We start from the raw sequence: 22,568 nt of genomic DNA on the forward strand, positions 1-22,568 counted from the left end.
CCTACCCTGCTCTCAGTATATCCTGAGAAGTGTTGGTAGATAGGTGCCCATAAGTGCCAATGTAGTAGAGAACCTCCATGATCTTCTGCAGAGCTGATCTAAATATGAAGACCCACCCAAGGCTCTGGTGAACACCAACCAGATGGGCATGAAGAAAAGAGCCCATGATCTGAAGCCATACATATGTTAAAACACTCAGAGGTCCTGGAGCCCACTTGGTCCAGGCTCTTCCTGTGGTTGACTGGTATTGACCCTACCTCTGATCTATCCCTTGAGATGTAATAAAGCATGACACCCTATAGCCTGTCCTTGGGTAGACCTGGGAGATGCCCTCCCATACCCCAAAGGGTTGATACTCATAGATTTCCACTAATGTAGGAAGCTCACGGGTTCAGTCACACCAAAGAGAGTTAAGCATTTAAATTCCCCTTAAAAAAATTCTCTGCTTTTTTGATAAACATTCCATTGGTTGGATTTGGGTTTGTAAATAAGTTGGGTTAATGAGAAAAACGTTCAGCCAGATGCTGCCTAAACCAGCTGAGGCCTTTCCCTGAAGCTCCCCTCACCTGTCTGGGGTCTCCACCCTGAGCTACCTATGCCAGCCCCACGTTGAGATCCAGTGTTAACTATGTGCCACTCGTTCCCCAAGTCTTTCCATCTGTCCCTGTGTAAAAAGGTTCAATGTGTGCACCTCCTTTTGAAGTGCGGTTCTTTTTCTGGTGAACATCCACTGACCTGGCCTCCCATCCTGCTTTTCTCCCACCCCCTCCCCATCCCTCCTTGTTTCTTTTTGTTTTACAGATTCTGTTTTATTTTGATATTGTTTTTACTACCATTTTCACCATTGAAATCGCTCTGAAGGTAAAGGCCCGCGGCCCTCTCTCCTCCTCTTCCTCCCTCCCTTGCGCCTATCTTTGTTCTCTGCTGCTGTCTGTCGCTAACACACATGCTCCTGTTGGTGTTGGGTTCACTCTCGGAGCCACTAATCCAATTATGCTTATTTTTCAGATCCTAGGCAATGCAGACTATGTCTTCACTAGTATCTTTACATTAGAAATTATCCTTAAGGTAATGCACCCTGAGCAATGCACTCTGTCCATCTCTTTCCTTGTCTGTATCTGCTCTGGCTGACTCTTTTCTTTTTTCTATTTCCTTCACTCTCCCTTTTGACTCTCATGCCTGCAGTGAAGAATCAGTGCCCCTCACTTTGTGCCATGCACTTTACCCAGGTTCGGAAACCAGAAGTCCCCCATCCACCCATCATGGCCAGGCTCCCTCTCTCTGACCACCAGTAAGCAGTTTTGGCTGTGTCACCACCGATACGGTCCCCTCACTGGTTGGCACTGTGGCCATCAGCAGTGCCCCTACACATGCTCATATGTGCCATCTCCAATCAGTTGGTATCTGAGATCTGCTTAGAATTCTCCCATCTTCCTCCTGCCTAGCAGAGATGCCAACACAAACTCCACAAGTGGAAAAGCTCTGGGGCATGAAGGAGTCACTCTGGCTGCTCTCCGTGGATGTCTGTCATCAAGAACTTCCTCAGTACTTACAGCAGACATCAGGGCCAAGCTGGAGTGGGGCCACGTAGAATAATCAAGATTTGGAGCCAATCTCCCAGCCAAGGCCTTTCAGCAGACAGCTGTAGATCACTTCTGACCCTCCAGTGACTCACTGAAAAGTTTTTGTTACAATGTCCTTGCCCCAAGCCCAGGGTAGGGAGAGAACCAATGTTGGAAGGAGCTTGAGCACCCAGGCCCCATCCCTGCCTGCTGTTGCCAGCTCAGATCTGTAGAGTTGCTCCAACATGGTTATCCCAAAAACATATAGCGCCCATGTCTGAACAGCACTGTGATGCGCAAGGTGGTTTCTAAGTTTTCCCAGTATACTTCTGAGCCTTTAAACCAATGCCTTAAGCCAGTCCACCTGGGATGCAGGATGTGAGTTCTGAGACCTTGGGTAAGGTGTGCTGCTCTCTGAGCAAGGGGTCAGTTTTACCCTCACCCTAAACAAAAGGGCTATAGACTCTGAGCTTCAGCTAAAGTATCTTTTCTCTGGGACATTCACCTGGGGTGCCCGCTCCCAAGGAGCTCAGGCCCCCTTCCCATCCATCATTGCAGCTGACCCAACTGGTGTCCACCCCAGCATTGTGCCTCTGACGGCTGCAGACCCTTCTTTTTCTAATAAAATTCCATCCTGGCAAAACCCTTTGAGAAGCATGACATTTCATCACACCGTGATACCATTCAAGTGGGGTGGTTTCTGAGTGCCAGCCATGATGCCCTTGTCCCCAGTGGCGCAGTTTTGCCACTTCTGTTGCTCACCCAAAGTGTTGCTCAGAATTTTCTTTTCGTGCTCTGGGAGAGTAGATCTGGCCAGGCTTCAGTTCCTGGAGTCAGGGAGTGGGAATCAGGAGTCACAGGGCAGCACTGAGACTGCTGGGAGCCACTTTTCCATGGAGAGGTGCTTTTTTCCTGGACTTCAGACACAAAGAGGCACACAGACACACAAAGTTCTTTCCCAGGACAAGAAAAACCCCAAGGCCCCCATTCTCATGGATGCCCCCCAGCCCCCGCCACAGAGCTCCCTCGTGGATTTCAATGGTGCCATCGCTCCTTCAAGGTTGCCATACAAGCGGAAGTGAAAGTCTCTCTGCAAGCATTGTCATGGCAAGGCCCTTCTCTCCCCTTCCTCTCTCTTCCTCTTCTGGTCTCTCTTACGCTCACTGCTTCTGAGTATTTACCCCATGACCAGTGCACTTCCTGCACTTCCCTTTCACTGGGTCCCTCTGCCCAGCCTGAAGGTCCAGCATTGCACCAACCCGAAGGCTATGATGGCCATCCACTAGACTCATTTACCCTAAGGAACTATGGGAGGATCTAGGGTGATTTGGCCTTGAAAAGAAAGCACATGTCGGACCATCCACCTTAATAATGCAAAGGACTGACACAGAGAAGAAAAAGTAGAATCAGAACCAAAGCATGGAAATGAGAAGAGTGGAGATACATGTGGTCAGAAGGGCTGCCTAGACTATTGCCTGTGACTGAGGAGGGAATTGCTGCCCTTCCAGCTCAGAGTTAGTGACTTTACAGCCTGTCCCTTTTCCCTCCTCAGAGTGGCAATAGACCTTTCCTGGTTAATGACTTAGAACTTTTAGAAGTAAGGGACTAGGAGGGGGCAATCAGTAAAGGAGGGTAGAAAGACAGCTTGCACTGAGTTCCCTGAACCTGGCTTTTTCTGGTGCTCTGAATGCCACACATGGCTTTCAGATAAATGTCCCCTTTCTCTAGCACCCACTTGTCTTTTATCCCACAGCCACTCTCCTTCTGGCTCCCAACCCACATGCACATGCACACTTTCCAAACGGCTGGTCTCCTTCTAAGGGTCCTCTGACCAAGCAGAAGCAAAGGACAGAAGGTGGCACTCTGATCCCTACTGCCTACCTATCTAAGGAATGCTTTTTCCCATATACAGAGGGCTCTACAAGAACCAGAACAAGAAGGGACCAGACACAACACCTAAGCCTAAAAGTGAGGTTGCTGGGGAAGGTGCTCAGCCTTCTGCAGGCACAGGGGGCTCTTTGGTGAGCATGAACCACAAGAGTCACCTGAGCCCAATCTCTGGGGTCCCAGGTCATCACCAAGACAAAGAAAGTGTGCCTTCCAGATGGCAGGCCTTCAGGAGAGATGGGCAACTATATTTCCCTGCAACCTTTTATGTAACCTCCCCACTTCTAAAAACTATTGCAGAACACAGGTGCCTGAATCCCCTGTGATCCCCTGCTTCGGGAGATAAATAGAAAGAATTAGGTTGCAAGAGCTATTTTTGCCAATTTCCCCCTGTGTTTGCTTTTGAATTGCTCTGCAGACACACCACCCTGGGCATGCTCTGATTCCAAAGAGATAAACTGGACCCCAGATGACCGGGGAGCTGTTCTCAGCCTCATGGCCATCAGCTCCAAATTTTTCCCTTTAGCTGATGCTTCATGGCCCATGGCCTTTCACAGCCCTTATCCCGGATATCCACAGGCCATTCATTCATGTCACAAAATGGTAAAAGCTATTGGTTGAGCACCTACAGTGAACAGCTTTCTTCTAGCTCTGAGGGAGGTAATCATAGCCAGATCCTGCAACGATAATCATTATCTCATGTGTTCTCTTTTTTCAAAGTCCTGCCTTGTTTTCCTGTAGGAACCTCACAAAGACAAGGGAATCATATCCCCACTTTATAGATGAGGAAACTCAACTTCCTTTATACAGGAAGAATCCAGAATTCAAATCCAAGACACAGTGACAGGTGACACATACGGAGCATAGTATCTGCAGAAGAGTGTCCCAAGTATCTTTTATATATTTACTCAGTTGATGTTAACATCCCAGTGGAGTAGATATTATCATCATCCTCATTTTTAGATGAGGAAAATAAGGCACAGAGAAGTTAAGAACCTTGTTCAGGGCCACACAAATAAAATTCAGGAGGGTTGGGATTCAGATCAGGTGGTCTGGCTCCAGAACTTGCATTCCTCACCTTTGTCTCACATTACCCTCTCTAAACACATGGTTCATGCCCTTCCTTAAAGAGCTCCAGATTCTGTCTAGAAGGGAAACAGTCAAATTGAGCTTAGAACATTTGACATAGATCCCAAGCACTATTGAAAGCCAAAGAGGAGAGGGATGCTAATTGCCACAGTTATTGGTAGAACTTTTCTCTGGACACCAGGGTGACCAACCATCCCAGTTTGTATAGGATGCAGGACGTTTTAGTGATATGAGCAAGTCCCAGGCAAACCAGGACAGTTGGTCGCCCTTCTGGACATGCTCTCTCCATCTCCCAGATAACGAGTGTTTCAGTTGGCTGTGAAGTTCAGAGGGTGGAAAATGTGCATACAGGGTAAACTGGCCTAAAGAACATTAGTCAAGGGCCCTAACATACTGGAGCCATCATAGACTTGTGATGAGGAAGAGAAAAATCAGAGAGGGGTGGTGGGCCATTTGAAAGGGCTTTGAGCACAATCATGAAGAGCCTGCTGTTGGGTAGGAGTAGGAGCCCTTATACATCCTGAGCTGGGGAATTCTTTGGTGGTTGAGTGAATGTTTGAAGAACCTTTTCTGGCCACCAAATCTCCTTCCTCAGTCCTTCCTGTTCCCCTTGGGCAGTGCTTGGGACCTGCCCAAGGGACGCTGTGGGAGGAAAGGGTGATGAGCCTGTGGGTGGTTTGTGGAACTTGGGCTGGGGTCACTTACACCCTGTTTCTCTGTCCCTTCCTGCAGATGACTGCTTACGGGGCTTTCCTACACAAGGGCTCTTTCTGCCGGAACTACTTCAACATCTTAGACCTGCTGGTGGTCAGCGTGTCCCTCATCTCCTTTGGCATTCAGTGAGTAGGGCTCCCTTAGCCCAAGATGAGGTCATCAGCTAGGAATGGGTGTCAGAGAAGACACCAAGCTCTAGAGAGCCTTCCTGCAGGGCCACCACAATGGGACTATGATAGCATAGGGCCTCTGAGGTTGCACTACATAGTGGCTTTCGTTTCTTGTGTCCATATCCTCAATGGTGTGATACATGAGGGTATGTGATCCTCAGAAATACATTTAAATGTCTAGATTTTGCCACAGGAAAAAGTGCCAGGCTCCATTATAAAGAAACAGGTGTCCCCAGTACCTTCTTACCTCCTCTACCATGTGCTCTTCAGCTGCCAAGGTCCTGCCTTTGCCCTGACCTGCCCCTGACCTTCTGAGCCATCCCTCCTCTCCCTTTCTCTTACTTCTCTTTTTAGTCAAAACACCTGTTGTGTGTATGGTGAAAAGAGACAGAGAGAGATAAATTACTTATTCTCAATCTTGGCTGCACAAAGGAATCACCTGGGAAACTTAAAATAATGACATTTGCCTGGATCCCACCCTCAGAATTTTTTATTTTTTATTTTTTTGGATTGGGGTACAGTCTGGTGCTACAGTTATGAAAGCTCTCCAGGTGATTTCCCTGTACTGTCTAGCTTTCAAACCTTTCTTAGGTCTGAAAGAATCTGATTACTGGTTTCTACCACATTCTAAGGCTGAGCATGTCGATTCTGCACTGGAACTTTCAAAGTACTTTCACATACACATTTTTCCATGATCCTCTCAAAAAAAAAAAAAATCTATGAAGTAGGCAGTGCAAGGTGCAATTATCAGCTCATAGAATAGGAAATATGACCTTCAGGACATCAGGAGACTTGCTAAAGGTCATGCCAATGGCAGAAATAGGTGTAAGTCTCAGAGGTCCTGAGTCTCCCATCCCAAGGTTGTTTAATGGTCAGCCTCTAGGATGAGATGGGGGCCATGGAAGTGAGACTCTGCTCTATGGATATCAATTATATTTCTCAAAATTTTCTGCCTGGGAGTTTACAGATCTAGATTCTAACCCCAACACTACCATTAAATCAATTTCACCTTGAACTAAGAATTTCTCTTTTCAGTCTGTTTTTTCCCTATCTGACCTTTAAATCCTTTCCATTGTGATTCAATACAAACTGACTCCCTCTCAGAGACACTGGGGGAAAAGATGCAGTGATAGATAGGAATGCCCTTTGAATCTTTGGGAATAAAAGGCCCATGAACCAGAGAAATTGGATCTTTCTATAGATTGTGTGCACATCATTCTGAACTATGAAGAATAAAACTGGCACTTACCAATGTGTCATATGCTTTTTAGTGTCCAAGGCAGATTGTGAGGCCTCCTCTCCTAATGCTCAAGAAAATATCTCAATCACAGAGTTAGTAAGGGAGGGTTGGGACATCCTTCAGAGTTGCTCAGCAACTGGTGTTGTTCATAACCTCTCCCTGGATTGGATGGACAACTGAAAACCATCCAGGCATCTTGCCACGGGTCTGTGGGGGGGGAGGGGGGCTGCCCCCCCTTCTTCCTTCCCACCAGATCATGGCAGCAGCCTAATGCTCCTGGAATCTTTAACTTGGCCTTGGCATCCCAGACATGTGGAAGCCATTCTTTCTTGGAGTCATGCTAGGAACCAGAAAAGGATATATATATATATATATATATATATATATATATATATATATATATATATATATATATTGGGTTTTTGACTACCTGGGTTCTGTGTTTAGAGATCTACACTCAAAAATCCCTCTCCACCCCCATCACCTCTAACCAGAAGGCATGAAGTTCCAGCATTATTGTCTTTCTTTATGTACAGTAATGTCTTCAGCAGGCATAGTAATAAAAGCCACCATTTATTTGGATCATAAGTGCCAAGCACATTGCTGGATAATGCACATAAAATTCTCATTTAATCCCTGCAGCATCCTTATGAGCTAATCGCTGCCCCATTTTTCAGATGAGAAACTAGGTCTCAACAAAGTTAGGAAATGTGACTTCAGGTGACTTGGCTCGCAATGGGCAGCACTAGTGCACAGGATGTCCCCCTGTGTAGCACATTATATTGCTAACGATTGATGTCAAATGCTTTCTGTGGTTGTCGCCATGCTAGGGATGAAACCCAGGACTATATCCCCAAACCTAGTTTCTCTATTCTCTCATCAACAGGAAAATCACAAAGTTATAGCAAGCCCCAGGTTCTTAGAGGTAAAAATTAGAAGTAAAAAGTACCCCAGACAGACTCCATATGTCAAGTTTGCCTGGGATCAGCCTGTCAGGACATCACCTCCCCTCGTCATTTCAGAAGCAGGGGAAACTTACCACCTGCCCTTTTTTCCTTCCAGGTCTAGTGCAATCAATGTTGTGAAGATCTTGCGAGTCCTGCGAGTACTTAGGCCCCTGAGGGCCATCAACAGGGCCAAGGGGCTAAAGGTGAGATGATGGACCTGGGTGGGAAGCCTTCAACCTAAGAAACATTGATGGGTCTGCTAGTTGGTAGACTGTCAGCTGAGGTGATGGCTGGGCTTGAGGGAGGAGAGAGTGATCAAGCCAAGAGTCTGCCATGTTGGTGCCTATACACTGGTCCTACTCAAATCCTGTTTCCATGAGGAGTGGAATGGTTACAGGAAACCATTTTAAAACCTGAGTTCCTATGTAAAATTTTGCAAAGGGGAACACAAACCCAGAATCTCTGGGTGGTGATGAGGTCCCTGAACGCCTACCACTATCCAACAAGAGTTCACAGGGCTTGTGCCCCTGTAGGGATTCCCTGGAAAAGGAACCCCCAAGGGGGACTTTGTGTTCCTTTGGATTCCATCACTCACCCTGTGACACTGGGAAGGCTGCTTTACCTCTTTGAGCCTGCTTTCTCCCACTTGCGGCTGAGGGGCAGCTTCTGCTACCTCCCAGGAGGGCTCATGGCTTGACTGAAGGAAGCTCAGGCTGCAGGAATTTCCTGAAACCGTGTTCCCTTACCTCTTCCTTCTTCCCACCATAGCATGTGGTCCAGTGTGTGTTTGTCGCCATCCGGACCATTGGGAACATTGTCATTGTCACCACACTGCTGCAGTTCATGTTTGCCTGCATCGGGGTCCAGCTCTTCAAGGTAAGGTCTTGGTTCTGATCTGTCCACCATCCCTCCCTCCCCATCAGCATTCCCAAGAAGGGGAACTGGTGGATACAACAGGAGGAGGACAGCAGCCCCAGTCACACGGGGGTGAATGTGATCTCCAACCACAGCCCCACTCAAGCTTCCCAGACCAGAGGAGAGAGGAACCAGAAGGAGGCTCCACCAGACTAAAGGCCTCCTGCCCGCTCAGCTTTTCCGACCCTTTAGTTCACTGCCCTTCTTTCCAGCCAGAGCAGGAGGGGGACTTTCACTGTCTGGAAGAGAGTGTCACTTGCATGAGACCCTACAGCAATTACTTACTGTCAGTAGCATCACATCCATCCTTCCCCCAGCTCGAGGCCAGGGTCCTCCACGGTTTCTTGTCTTTTCTGCCTTCATCTCTTTTTCATCTCTATTTCCTCACACACAACATTCTTCCCCTGCCCTCCCCTACCTGCCACATATACTTCACTGATTTCCTCCCATCTTACTCCCTCTTCCCACCCCAGCTCCACTTCTTCCTTCCTCTCAAGACCTTCCTAGAGAGTTCAGCTTTCTTGGATTGGAGCTCCCTGTTTTTGAATTCCATTGGTACTTGCAGCAGTGAGTGTCTTTATTCTCTGGCTGCTGTGTGTATGTGAGTCACGTTGCCCCATCTGGATTCTGTTCACCTTGCACTTTTTATCCCACAGCCCCTAGCTCAGCGCTAGGCTTCAGAGACGCTCATTAACCGTTTTGTGATGGATTCATTGATTAAGGAACATCTCTAATCACTTTGTCCTTTTGCCTTTTAGGGAAAGCTCTATACCTGCTCAGATAGTTCCAAACAGACTGAGGCAGAATGCAAGTAAGTATAGGCTGGAGCACTGGGTGCCCAGGCCTAACTCAAGGAGATTGGGGACTTGGTCTCAGAGGAGGGACAGCAGGGCTATTATCCACATGTAATCTGATTCTGATGTGACAAATAATCTATCTATTCCTGAAAGTTCTACCCACTGAAGTTCTTCCCAATAGTTGGAACTGTGTGGTTTCATTCTAGATAGTTCCATCCCACCCAGCATGCCAGGAGTTATTTGGAAACAGGTCAAGTTTGAAATGTGAAGGGAGATGGAGAAGCCAGAATTACCTTTTCTCCTCTTCTCTCAGGGGTAACTATATCACATACAAAGATGGAGAGGTTGACCACCCCATCATCCAGCCCCGCAGCTGGGAGAACAGCAAGTTTGACTTCGACAATGTTCTGGCAGCCATGATGGCTCTCTTCACTGTCTCAACCTTTGAGGGGTGGCCAGAGTGAGTACGCAAACCAAGGTCCATCCGCCCTGATACTGGAGGCCCCAAACACTGGCTATCCACCCATTGCCCAAGTTTCGTTAATGTCCTTCATTCCTTCCCAGAGATCACACTTGTGTCCTCCCCCTGAAATAAAGGTATGTTTCTAGAATAATCTGTAGGCCATAGTCACTGCTGAAACATAGGCTCTTCTAGAAAATATCAATATTTTAATTTCTTTATTTCATGGTTCTGGGGGTCAATCCCAGGACCTTGTACGTGCTCAGTAAGCATGCTACCAGTGAGCTACAGCCCCAGACGAGAAGTCAAAATTTTAGAAACTCTAACCCAAAATGAGTGCTTTTATAGCCCCCTTTCCCAACCTCAGCATGAACCACAAGGTCAGGAGTCTCTGTCATTACCCTCATGTCATCTGGGAATGAGGTGTGGGGGGAGTTTGATCACCAAGGAGTTCCACATTACTACTCCCAGTGTGGGTAAATGTAGCTGAGATGTCTCTGTTTTGTTAGGCTTTACCCCTGTCTCCTTTAGAAAAAGTCTTGTTGACATTTACAGTGGAAAGTAAGAAAGAGATGAAAGCCTGTGCCCTTGTTCCTCTACAGAGGCAGTTCTTTCACATGTAGACCAACCTGCTGGCCTTTTATTCTGCATCACCTGTGGCAGGCAGCTTATCTGTCAGGTGCTCCATGTATCTTTGTCTAGATGCCTGCAACCCCCACCCTGTGGTGCATGGGTCTTAGATGAAAGTCACCATTATTATATGGCAAAATGTAGGCGAGACCTAGGGAAGAGCTAAGTACTCACAGGGTTACAAAGGAAGGGAAGGAGATAATCCCTGTCCACGAAGAGTAGCAAGCTTAATGGGGCATGTAGCCCAGGTCCAAATGAATGGTGTACAGGTGTAAACCACTTAAGTATAAAATCAAACCATTCTGGATGATCTGAAGCATGGGTCGTGTTAGTATTTTTTTCTAAATGGATTATTTTCTCTCCGATTTATTTTATGTTCACTTTAACCTCCTTTGAGTCCATGCCAGTTTGCAAAGCTGTTTCAATATTTACCAATATTTCTGAATTTGAAATCAATGTCCATGGATCATGTTACATTTAAATAGTTCTTGACAGTTTCAAAACACCTTCATGTACATTATGTCAATTGCCCCACAAGTTAGGAAAGTTGGGAATTATTGTCTCCATTTTACAGATGAAGAATCTGAGTCTCAAGAGATTAAGTGATTTACTCAAGGCCACATGGCCAGGAAGTGGCAGAACTGAGACTTGAATCCAGACCCTCTGGTTCCCAGCCCAGAGCCATTTCCCTTGATCCCAGGGATTTCTAGGAGTCCTGGTTCCATCATTCCACAGAGGTGACACTGCTTCTCCAGTTCCCTCTGTGGGGCCTGTCTCCTCCTGCAGGCTGCTGTACCGCTCCATCGACTCCCACACGGAAGACAAGGGCCCCATCTACAACTACCGCGTGGAGATCTCCATCTTTTTCATCATCTACATCATCATCATTGCCTTCTTCATGATGAACATCTTCGTGGGTTTCGTCATCGTCACCTTCCAGGAGCAGGGAGAGCAAGAGTACAAGAACTGTGAGCTGGACAAAAACCAGGTAGCTTTCTAGGAAGGAAAGGAGGAAGGCAAGGAGGGCAGCATGTGAGGAATGGCAGTATTGGTAACCAGAGTTCAGGAATAGATCTATGTGGATACCAACGTCCTCCATCCTCTCCTGAAGCCAAACAGGGTTCTTGCAAAAGAAATGCAGATCCCTGCAAATTCCAGATCTGGAAAAAGTATTCAGCCAACAAGAACAGCGCTTTCCATCTTGAGGGGGTCTATGCAAAGGGAATGCAAATCCCCGCCCAACTCAGATATAATATAACAGATTTATGCAGCCAACAAATGTATGGTAAGCTCTGTGGGGGGAAAATGTCTTATACCCTGAAAAGTTAGAATGTACCCAAGTGGGTTGGCCCCAATGATAAGAAAAGAGAGAAACTAAAACAGTGAAGGAGTGAGAGCTCTTGAGGTGGGCAAGAGAACAGTTTTAGGAAACCACTCTTATACGGTTTCTTAAGCGAAACACAGAGGGCTATGCAGGAGGTGGGGACAGGAAATAGGCTTACGTGGGAGTGAGACAGTGATGCCAAGTACTGAGACGTGTTCTGTTAGCCGGTGAGAAAGAGCTGGCAGCTCTGTTGGTGAGTAATGAGACTGTTAAGGTAGGAAGTAGGTAAATCCACCAGGTCAGTTCCCCATTGTTCTCAGTGGGAACAGAAGTGTGAAATACATCCCTATCTTTGCTTATAGGAAGGAGCCTTGCAAGCACAGTGTGATCAGCTCTACCCAGATTAGGAGAGCTAGACCCCTCATAGGTTTTGATGTCTACTACGTAGGCTTAAACTCATCATTCTGGTGGCTATGTGGACTTCAGATTGAAAGGAGGACAAGAAAGAGGGAGGCCAATTATAAAATGTAGATAAGAGATGCTTAGAGCCTGACTTGGAATTAGGTTAATGATAGCAGCGATGGGAAGAGTAGGAGGAGGTAAAGTCATAAGGTGGAGGGACTGGACATGGCAGCTGAGGGTTAAAGACGTTGGAGTGACTTCCTGGTTCCTGGTTTGGGAATCTGTTAGAGGAGTGCACTGATCTTTACTGGAATCCCAAGAATCTAGGTAGGCCAGAATCTCTTCTCCTTCAGTGAACTATGTCTTCTGATCCTTGGATATTAAAAAATAAGGAAGATGGATCGAGGATAGGAAAGAAAAATGGAAGTCAGAACCTCCCCAAGGAGACCCTGTGGTGTGGGAAATAATTAAGAAGACCAAAGAATGAGTCAATCAGTGTTTATCAGGTGCCAGCCACCTGCTAAGCAGTATACCAGCCATTACCAGGTTGAAAATCAAGGACACGCATGCTCCTTGCTTGTAATCTCAATAGATTTGACAAGAAGGGACTCTCTCGTTGATTAGGGAAGTGACAGAAAATCAAAACATTCCCCAAATTACATCTGAAATCTGTATGTGAGCTAGAGTAATAGATTATTTCCCTGACTTCCAGAGAACCCCCACTCCAGCCCCAGCACATGTAGTTTCATGTACATCCCACCCTCTCTGCCCTCAACTTCACATCATCCAGGTAACTAACTCTACTCTCTCCCTACTCCCATCCCACTCCTTCCTGTGCCCCCTCCCAGCGACAGTGTGTGGAATACGCCCTCAAGGCCCGGCCCCTGCGGAGGTACATCCCCAAGAACCAGCACCAATACAAAGTGTGGTACGTGGTCAACTCCACCTACTTTGAGTACCTGATGTTCGTCCTCATCCTGCTCAACACCATCTGCTTGGCCATGCAGGTCAGTCCAAAGGGGAACCTGGTCCTGCCCAGGGAGAATGGTATGAGAGGATGTCAAAGAGCTGCAGACCTTCTCATTGCTCACCTTCCTGGTGTCCAAGGGAAGCAGAAAGAGCAAAAGAGCTCTTCTCTTCTCCCATCTGGAAATAGAAAAGTGTCCTTTCCCAAGAAAAAGTTCCCCTCAGGGACCTTATGAAATAATCCATGGGGTCCTAGGTTTATAAAATGAAGAGGGTAAAGGAAATGAAGAACCAAAAGAGTGAGCTTGAAGCAGTCATTGGTATCAGGAAGGCATGGGTGTGCACTTGTCTGCAAGGAGGTCAGCTTGTACCAGGGCTCTTGAGTGCCAGAAGCCCCCACAAAGTTATCACATCCAATCAGAATGAACAAAGAACTCTGTCAACCCTTATTTTCAGAGATGGTAGAGAAGAGAAGAATTTATAGGCTCTCCTGAGTTCACATGGCTGCCCAAGGAAAGGTGGATGGCCTTCTGGGGGTTACTTCAAGGAAGATCTCTGATGAGATGAGGGTTTCCAGGAAGTCTGGGCAAAGGTAGTGAGGAGGCCATGGATCCTTGCCTCGTGCTCATAGTTCCTTTCGTCTTCCTTCACTCAGCACTATGGCCAGAGCTGCCTGTTCAAAATCGCCATGAACATCCTCAACATGCTCTTCACTGGCCTCTTCACTGTGGAGATGATCCTGAAGCTCATTGCCTTCAAACCCAAGGTAGGCCTCTGACAAAAGGCTGGTTGACAGGCATCAGGGAGAGGGTAAAAAGGAATGTGGGAGTGCATATGCTTAAAGAAGAAGAGTGAGGGGCAGAAATTATCAGCGAAGAACCATCCCTTCTCCAATGATAAGTGCCCCAACTCCTACACCTGCCAAGAGTTGAAGTAGGCCAACTCCTTGAAACAGTAATCAGCTCTTGACTGGGACTCAGAGGAAGCAGATTCCTTCATGAACTGAGCCATTGCCCTTCTCCCTTTCTCAGACTGGCAAACCAAACCTCTGAGCTCAGTCCCCCAGATCTTCTCAGACTTTTGTTCTACCCTCCTCCCATTTAATTGGCCATACAAACCAACCTCATGTGAAAAATTCAACCAGGGCTGCATTTGTTCAGGGCTCTGGGCTCCAGCCTACAGGCACCTCCTGTTCCCTCCCTCAGAGGCTGTGTCATTGCTCACTTATACCTTCCAGCACAGAAAGAGTAGTTACCTGTAAATTCCTCTGTATTGCTCTTGTAGGCAGCTCTTTAAAAGGAAGATTAAAACCACTGTGAATGGACATGGTAGGGAAGGTTGGATGACCTGCCATTTTGGATTATCTGTGCTCTTCTTAGCCAGCACCACCTGCATTTTCCTGAAAGGTACAGGAGCAGGTTGGTGTAAGCAGTGACTTCCATCCTTGGCCTCTGTAGATAGGACAGAATTACAGGCATTCAGGGGCCTTGGATCACAACTCAGGCAGCTACTTCTGAGGGAGGCTGTAACAGCAGCTCAGGGACCCCCATGGCCACCACAACATCCTTTGGAGAGTGATGAAAAGGAAAGGTTGGAGAATTGCACAATTAAAGACCTGAGAAAATCTTTCCAGCTTTCTGAGCCTTCTCTTTCCCTCTTCCCTAATTTTCCCAGTTGTAGCACAGATCAACAGGAAGCAAAAAGAATGAGTCTCTGGCCATACCTTCTATGTTTATTCAAATTTTTACTTGTTCCAGGATTAACTCTAGATGGGGACCCTTCTTTGCTACTAGATCTATGTTCATTAACAAGATATCCATGACCTTCTTTGAATTAATAGTCACCTAACAGGTTTTATAATGCCCTATGTGCTATGTATGCATCACTGTATGTAGTCCTTAAAACATTCCCCATAAGATAGGTATTAACACCCCCAACACAGGGAGGAGGGAAGCAATGTGCCCAATATCAATTACACTACTTGCAAGGGGTAGAACTGTTATTGGAATCTAGCACCTCTGACTTTATAGTTGGTGTTTTCTACCACACTAAGCTGTTAGCAAGCATTTTTTTCATGTCAAGTATTCTGCTGGATACTTTTCAGAAAGAAGGAAACAGTCTTTGAGACATTTAAAAAAAATAAGACAGACAATATTCTTAGAGTGATGATTCTTTCTCTCACTCAAAGAATGCCCAGGGATCTTAGCTAATCTTCAGCAAACAAGACTCCTAATGAGCATTATTTGGTAATAGTAATGGTGTTTCCCTACCTCGTTCAGAGAAGTACCTATATTCTTTTTCACTTTGACTTCCAAGTTCAGTCCCATTTAGGGGATACATTATATCCTAACCTAGAAATAACCAGCAAATTTCCCTGGCTATCTTCTGTGGGGCCCACAGTATCTCTGCCCACATGTGACCCTATTCCAAGCCTTGTGTCCCAGGAGTACTAACAGGTTCACCAACACAGCAGCATGACCCAGTAAGGCTGGGATACAGGATCGCTGCCAAGCTGAGCTTCAGTCTCAGATGACAACCTATCAGTAGGGAAACTGGCATCATTTTCATCTGGTGTCATGAGACATATGGTTTAAATATTTCAAAGCCTTGAGTCATCCCACAGTTGACTCAGATGTGTTCCTGATGAAGTCTGAGGCAGTCTGCAGAGCCCTACAATGGATTTTCGGAATCATGTCTCACGAGCAAGGCGATGGATTGGGTAACCTGCCCTAGGAAGCACATGAAATTGACACCTTTGGGGGTCTCAGCCTGAAAGACACTCTACAGTCCTGCAGATCAAGGAACAAGCCAGGTTTCTAGAAGTAACCATTTGGGGCAACCTAAATTATAAAGTGCCTCTGAGTTTCCTCAGCCCCTGGTTTTCTATCATGAAAAGACATAGTAAAATATGAGAGATTATTCCCAGAGAAGGAAGAGAGCATCTTTGAGCCATTTGCATTTCACACCTGACAAGATCAATTGTGATATAGAGAGAAAGGAACCTGAAACAACTATATACACCTGCAATCCCAGCTATTTGGGAGCCTGAGGCAGAAGGATCACAAGTTTGAGGCCAACCTAGGCAACTTAGCAAGGTCCTATCTCAATATAAAATTTAAAAAGGCTACAGATGTAGCTTGGTGCTTACCTAGCATGTGTGAGGCTCTGGATTTAATCTCCAATATAGGAAGAAAGGAAGAAGAATGGATCTTTTCTCTAAATTCCCCTAAAGAGACTTGTGACAATAGAGGGACAAAGGCCACTAGCTCTAGCTATATAGAGAAGGTTGACCAGTTGGGAGGGGGAAAGGAGTGTTAGGTCCCTGGATCCTCACTGTACTATGTTCTTCATTAAGGAGTATATTCCAGGAAAAGTATCCTCATTTTTTTATGAGGAAAACCAAAACAGAAACCCCTCAAAACTCTGATAGAAATATCTGGCTGGATATTGCATAAGAACAGGTGGCGTCTAATAGTGTACCTGTAATTCATAATAACTTTCATGTCCCACCATTAAGTAAAATTCTCTTCTGAATTTTATATTTCACATGGCATGATTGTTGATATATCATAAAAATGAGTTTATACTTTCAAATATTTACTGTAAAAGGATAATTAGGCAGTAAGAATATGGAAAACTTAGTGTTAATCAGCTTTTTAATACTACTGCAAACTACCTGAAGCAACTAATTTATAAAGAGAAAAGGGGTTATTGATAGTTTTGGAAGTATAGGCAGGGTGACAACATCTGGTGAGAGTAATAGCCACCTGCATATCATGGCAGGAGGACATATAGGAGCATAATAGTCCCATCTGCTGCCAAAATGTAATGAGAGGACAGACTAGGCTCCCATAGTCCCTTTCAAGGGTACAACCCTGTGACCCAAGGGCTTCCCACTAAATCCAACGATTCTACTAACCCCCAGTAGTGCCACTCTGGGGACTAAGCATTAAACATGTGAACCTTTAGGGGACATTCAATACCCAAAGTGTCATAGTTGACATTAATTATAGTCAGTAAATTGTCTGAGGGCTGAATGCTTGGGTTTTCTTCTCTGTCCTTTCTATCTCTCTGACTGCTTGGTGGGTTGATCTATCAGTAGAGCAGTTTGTACTCTTGCTTCCTTCTTTTATCGTCTTCGCAGTGATTGATGTTCCCAATTTCTTCATTTCTACATGTTCTCTTCACTACTCCATGGAAAATGAATTTACTCAAGTAAATCCCTGCCCTGACTCCAACTGCCCAGCTCCTGAAATTCATATTGTGTTCATGCTAAACAAATTTTTTTCACAAAAAACTAGAGAACATAAACTAGTTTAGAAAAATTCAGCCCCCCCACAGATGTTAGGAATCTGTGGGGATGGTCTGAAGAAAGTACAATGAAAGTGGTATTGATTTGAATAACTAATAGCAAGCAAGAAGAAATTCCTTCCCTAGGAGTAAAAGATAACTAGCTGGAGATACCTGGATGGTACCTGGGCCCTACATGATTATCAAGACCAAGCTGGTCAGCATGGGAAAAAGTTGGGCTGGAATGATTGGACATGCTAGATCGTCATCCTGTCATGAGCTGACATTTACCAACAAAGATAGGAAAAAAAAATTAAGATACTTTTTTATGATAAGCACTGAAAAATGTCCAGTGCTGAGGAATAAATCTAACAAAAAGTGACTGAGATCTCTACAGAGAAAACCATACAATTTTATAGACAAATGAAGAAAGACTGAAATGGAGAGATGTGTTCATGAATTGGAAAACGCAGTATTGTTAAGATCTCATTTCCCCTCAAACTAATCCATAGATTCAGTACAATCCCAGTTAAAATTCCCAAATCGACCTTTCCCAGAGGACAAGGGGAGGAGAAAAGGGAGCCACACAGCAGATACTCTAGGCCAATAAGATGAGCCTGCATAGTCCCAAGGTTTTTGGCTGCTCTGACGTTACCATGGAGGGAGAGTGCAGGAACCTGGTAGAGGAAGTAGAGTTAGCCACAGATACTCCACTCTCAGCTCATGGGTTTGGGTACCAGAAGGCAAGATGATGTCACTTAGTTGCCTAGAATTTAATGTTGACAGTGACTTAGCAAAGACAACAAAGAGAGGAAGAGTGGAGTTGATGATGAACTAGTGGTAGGGCTGTCTCCATGCTTCTCCCCTTAGCAGAAGTTGGCCTTCCCTGGAAGGCAGGAGCTCACTACAGATGGGACATTCCTAATTATTCCCCTTCCTGTAGGCTCCCATGTGGGTCATGGAGGGGTGGAGAAGCAAGGGTTTCTATTTCTGGACTAATCTCGTCTCCCTTGGCTGGAGGCATCCTATTGGGCTGTTGCCTGCACAGGGAGTAGCCAGTGCCCATTGCCTCTCACTAACTCCCCAGTGGGAGCACTCCAGAGGAGATCTGTCCCTGGCAACTCTCCATGATCAAAGCTTTGGCCTCCCTTTCAGCTTTCTCCTAGCCTGAGAAGAGTCCAGAGAGGCCAATGGAACCAAAGTGGGCACACTTATTGGCCCTCCTGGCTCCAGCTTTCTTGAATAAAAGCCACTCAAGCCTTGGAGTTCACTTTCATGCTTCAAAACAAATTAGGGCCCAAAGGCATTTCAAACCAAAAGGATGAAATGAAACCTCTAGAGCAGCACTATCTCATAGGACGTTCTGCGACAATAGAGATGTTCTATACGTACCATGTATGATATAGCCACTAACCTCCTGTGGCTGTTGAAACTTGAAATGTGGCTACTGTACTGAAGAATTCATTTTTAAATTTTATTCATTTGGATGAATTTACATTTATATTTGTAGAGCCACAGGTGGCCAGCTGCTGTGCTGGGTAGCCAAGCTCTGGTCCTGCTTCTTTCCCATGACATCCCAGGTTCTGCTCTCCTCTAACTATCTGTCCTGACTTCGTCAGCCCAGCTGCTCCAGCTTCATGAAGCCAGATGGTCTAGCTCATCCTCCCCACTCTCTTTCCATCTGGCTGTTTGCTGCCAGAAATTGACTCAGAAGTAGCGGAAACCCCTGTGACCGGGTAAGGCCATGTCTTTCCCTGGGATCCTCCAGCATGGCTGTTCTCTTGACTCCGTCAGTTCACCCAGTCATCCCTAGATTTCCCCAGCCCTTGACAGCTGCAAGTGCTAAGGCCCCTGCCCTGTAGATTTTGTCCCACCCAGATCCTAGACTGGTCCTAATGAAGGCAGAGAGTGCTTTAGGAGCCCTACACTTGCCACTATGGTCTGAAATTTTTCTTGCTTTTGTAGGCCAGTACAGGGTTTGTCTCTGGTGATCACACAGCTACTCTTTTTCCCAGTCCATGGGACTTATAAGTAGGTTTCCCAATTAGCATTTTAGCACCCTAGTGACACTAAAATCTGAGAACCCTAATCTCATACCTGGTTCTTACTGACCCTTTCCCCTGGGTACAGACCTTGTTCTTGTCCATCCCAGTTGTTGGCCAGAGACTTGCTGCCAAATGACCGTGATGCCACTTCTGGAGTGGAGGGAGCTTCTTACCATGTGGTATCTCAAGCCTGGCTGCACCTAGCATCCTCACCCTGGCCAGGGTTTCTGAGGCTGGGCCCCAGCTTGCCTTGCAGAAGGCTCTCTAAATTGGAACTGTGACTCCTGCCTCCCCCAACACAGAGGACTTGGCTGACATTTACAGAGTATCTATCAGCTAATCGTGCAGCAGTAATTCAGCTGCTACTATATATTCTCTGCTTTGGGGGCTTATTTGAAACCCCAGTTATCTTTTAGGAAAGAAGAAAAGATGGCAATGAAACTTTGCAGCTTCTCATAGGGCAGAAAGACCTAAGGTTGGCAGCAGTGGAGGACACTGACAAAGAAGAGAGCTCCTCCTGTCTGTTGTCCTGAGGAGTCCAACAGTGGGCTTCTGCTGGTTGGGAGTGAGATGAGTCATAGCCAAAAGGAGGTCTGGCTACCGGAATCAGAGCTACTCAGGACTGTGGAACTCAAGCGCCCTGTCTGCTGAGGCCTCTCCCCATAGCATAGTGCTGGACACAGCATTGCTCTGGTCTCACCCACAGGACCAACAGCTGAGCCAAGAGAGGAAAGAGCCAGAAGACTCTTGAGTGGTCTTCCTAATGATCACCAGTATGGAATTCTCAAGGCCAATCTGCTCTTGAAAGTGTCTGAGCCTGAGAGAAAGTGTTGATGACCTTGGACTTTCTGTACACAAAGGCAGCCCTCCTCTTCTATCCAAGCATCCATCCATGCCTGTGTGGTGCAGGGAGGTTCCAAAGCTTCTAATGGCTTCCAGAGCATCTTTCCTCTGTACACTCCCTTGTTCTTTGGAATAGTTTTGCTCCAGAGATTGATTGTTGACACTGACATGAGGGGATACACATGTCAAGAGGAGTGTTTGTGGATACCCTGAGGATGTGGTCAAGATGAAAAGAGTTCCCACAATCTGACTTCTTCTTTTCATGGGCTTGGGTCAAAAGGGACAAATGAGGGCTGGTTAGGGCCCTGAGTTCACCAGAGGGAGCGGCCATGGAAGGCAGTTGCTTGGCAAGAACACTCAGCAACTCAATTTCTCTATCTACTCTGTCAGATTGATACCGCTGGTTACCGGTGAAGAGTTCTGCTTCCTCACATGTTGAAGTCTGAACATTAGAGAAGCACGATGAGGAAGCATATAAAGTGGGGTTTCTTTTAAAAGGGGTAACATAGACTTCTCCTGGGAGGGTGAAGGGAGCCATAGCTGGTATCCCCGTATCCCAAGAAGTGAAGTGTTCTGCCCTTTTTATATTTCCTACCGGAATCAGAGCTACTCAGGACTGTGGAGGTCAAGTGCCCTGTCTGCTGCGGCCACTCCCCATAGCACAGTGCTGGACACAGCTCTGCAACAGGGTAGTTTTTCAGTCCATGGTCTAATGACCCTATTGCTTTGGGCCTCTGTTAGTTAGCTTTTCATTTCTGTGATCAAATACCTGAAAAAAAAAAAAAACGGGAGGAGAAATAGTTAATCTTGGGGTCACAGATTTATAAGGCTCAGTCCATGGTCAGCCAACTCCATTGCTCTAGGCCTGAGGTGAGGCAGAACATCATGGTGGAAGGGCATGGCAGAGAGATGTGGCTCTGTTCATGGCATCTAGGAAGCAGAGAGAGAGGGAAGGGGATGAACCCTTCCAGGGCACACCTCCAGTGACCCCCCCCTTCTATAGTCACACCCCACCTGCCTACATTGCCACCCAGTCAGTCATTCAAACTAGGATGGATTGATCAAAGAACAGCTCTCAGGATCTCATTAAGCTCAGGTACTAACACAGCTTTTGTGGGACACCTCACATCTAAACTATAACAGGGCCTGTAATGAGGCAGTGCATCATGGCAGGAGCATGGAACAGAGAGTTCTGCTTACCTGGTGGCAACTGGGAAGAAAAAGAAAAAAAGAGAAGGGACTAATAGCCCCTTCAGAAGCACACCTTCAGTGACCTTACTTCTTCTCACTAGGCCCCACCTGCTAAATAGTGCCACTGGCTGAGGGCCAAGCCTTCAACACATGCTTCTTTAAGAAACACTGGAGGTTCAAACTACAGCACAGCATAATGTAATTTTGGGGTTCATTTTAATGCATCTGTGAAGTTGGATTGTGTAAGACATGGCATCAACCATACTGAGACCATCTGAAATGATCACCACCTTTTCCTGGAGGCTAATGCAACTCATCACTGGGCTTCACCATATTTCAGCTCAGTTTTTCACCATTTCTTTTCTTTCTCTGTCTCCTATGCCTTATCAATCTTCATATTGCTTATTTCCAGAAACCTTTACCTATATGATATTTGGCTTATGTTTTGCTGCAGGCCCAAATTATCCAAAACCCAGCAAATGTTTATTGAGCACCCACCATACTAGGCAGTGTGCTTGACACAAGGAGCTCAAGAGTGAACGCAAGGCAGGCCAGTGAGCCCAGACTCGCTCAGATTGACTTTGAAAGAATAGACATTTCTGACTTTGGTCCACTCTTGGATCTTGTAGACTCTCTAGTTCACCATGACATGCATGGCTAGAAAATTTACTGTCCCACCTGGCATTCATACTCCAGCTTAAGGGGAGCATTAATAAACACATTGGCTGATTTTGTGTCAGTTTCTATGCCTGAGGTTAAGTAGTATTTGGAAGCTAAGGAAGGAAGTAATATATTCTAAGTGTCAATGAAGAACCAGACATTGAGCTAGGTGTTTTACTTTCCTTATCTCGGTGCATCCACAAGACAAGTATGATGGTCTCCCATTTTATGTCTGAGGAAATAAAAGGCTATGTAACATGCCCAAGATTGCAGGGTAGTTTTTCAGTTACTGTTTGTCTCTAATAAACCACACCTCTAAACACCTTAACAAATATTAATTTAATCTTCACAAAAATTCTAAGACTTTAATGCAGGCATAAGAGACTCAAGACAAATGCTTTCCACTACCCTTCCATTGAAGCCAAAAATGTGGCCA

General features: G+C 46.0%; 1 protein-coding gene across 19 annotated transcripts in view; it reads left to right on the forward strand.

The window, feature by feature from the left end:
- Positions 1-22,568, forward strand: part of Cacna1c (calcium voltage-gated channel subunit alpha1 C) — a 617,874-nt gene that overhangs the window by 531,224 nt on the left and 64,082 nt on the right. For 10 of the 19 annotated variants that reach the window (XM_027951043.2, XM_027951021.2, XM_027951026.2 and 7 more), the window contains exons 21-29: positions 802-861; positions 5,271-5,377; positions 7,725-7,812; positions 8,378-8,485; positions 9,283-9,335; positions 9,635-9,781; positions 11,198-11,399; positions 12,986-13,144; positions 13,759-13,869. In XM_027951043.2, coding sequence (XP_027806844.1) covers positions 802-861; positions 5,271-5,377; positions 7,725-7,812; positions 8,378-8,485; positions 9,283-9,335; positions 9,635-9,781; positions 11,198-11,399; positions 12,986-13,144; positions 13,759-13,869 — 1,035 coding nt within the window. Of the gene's footprint in view, positions 1-801; positions 862-1,008; positions 1,069-5,270; positions 5,378-7,724; positions 7,813-8,377; positions 8,486-9,282; positions 9,336-9,634; positions 9,782-11,197; positions 11,400-12,985; positions 13,145-13,758; positions 13,870-22,568 lie in introns of all 19 variants that reach the window. The other 9 variants (XM_027951042.2, XM_027951032.2, XM_027951035.2 and 6 more) reach the window with 2 other exon arrangements.

Source organism: Marmota flaviventris, chromosome 3 (genome assembly GCF_047511675.1).
Source record: "Marmota flaviventris isolate mMarFla1 chromosome 3, mMarFla1.hap1, whole genome shotgun sequence".
Lineage (NCBI taxonomy): Eukaryota > Metazoa > Chordata > Mammalia > Rodentia > Sciuridae > Marmota > Marmota flaviventris.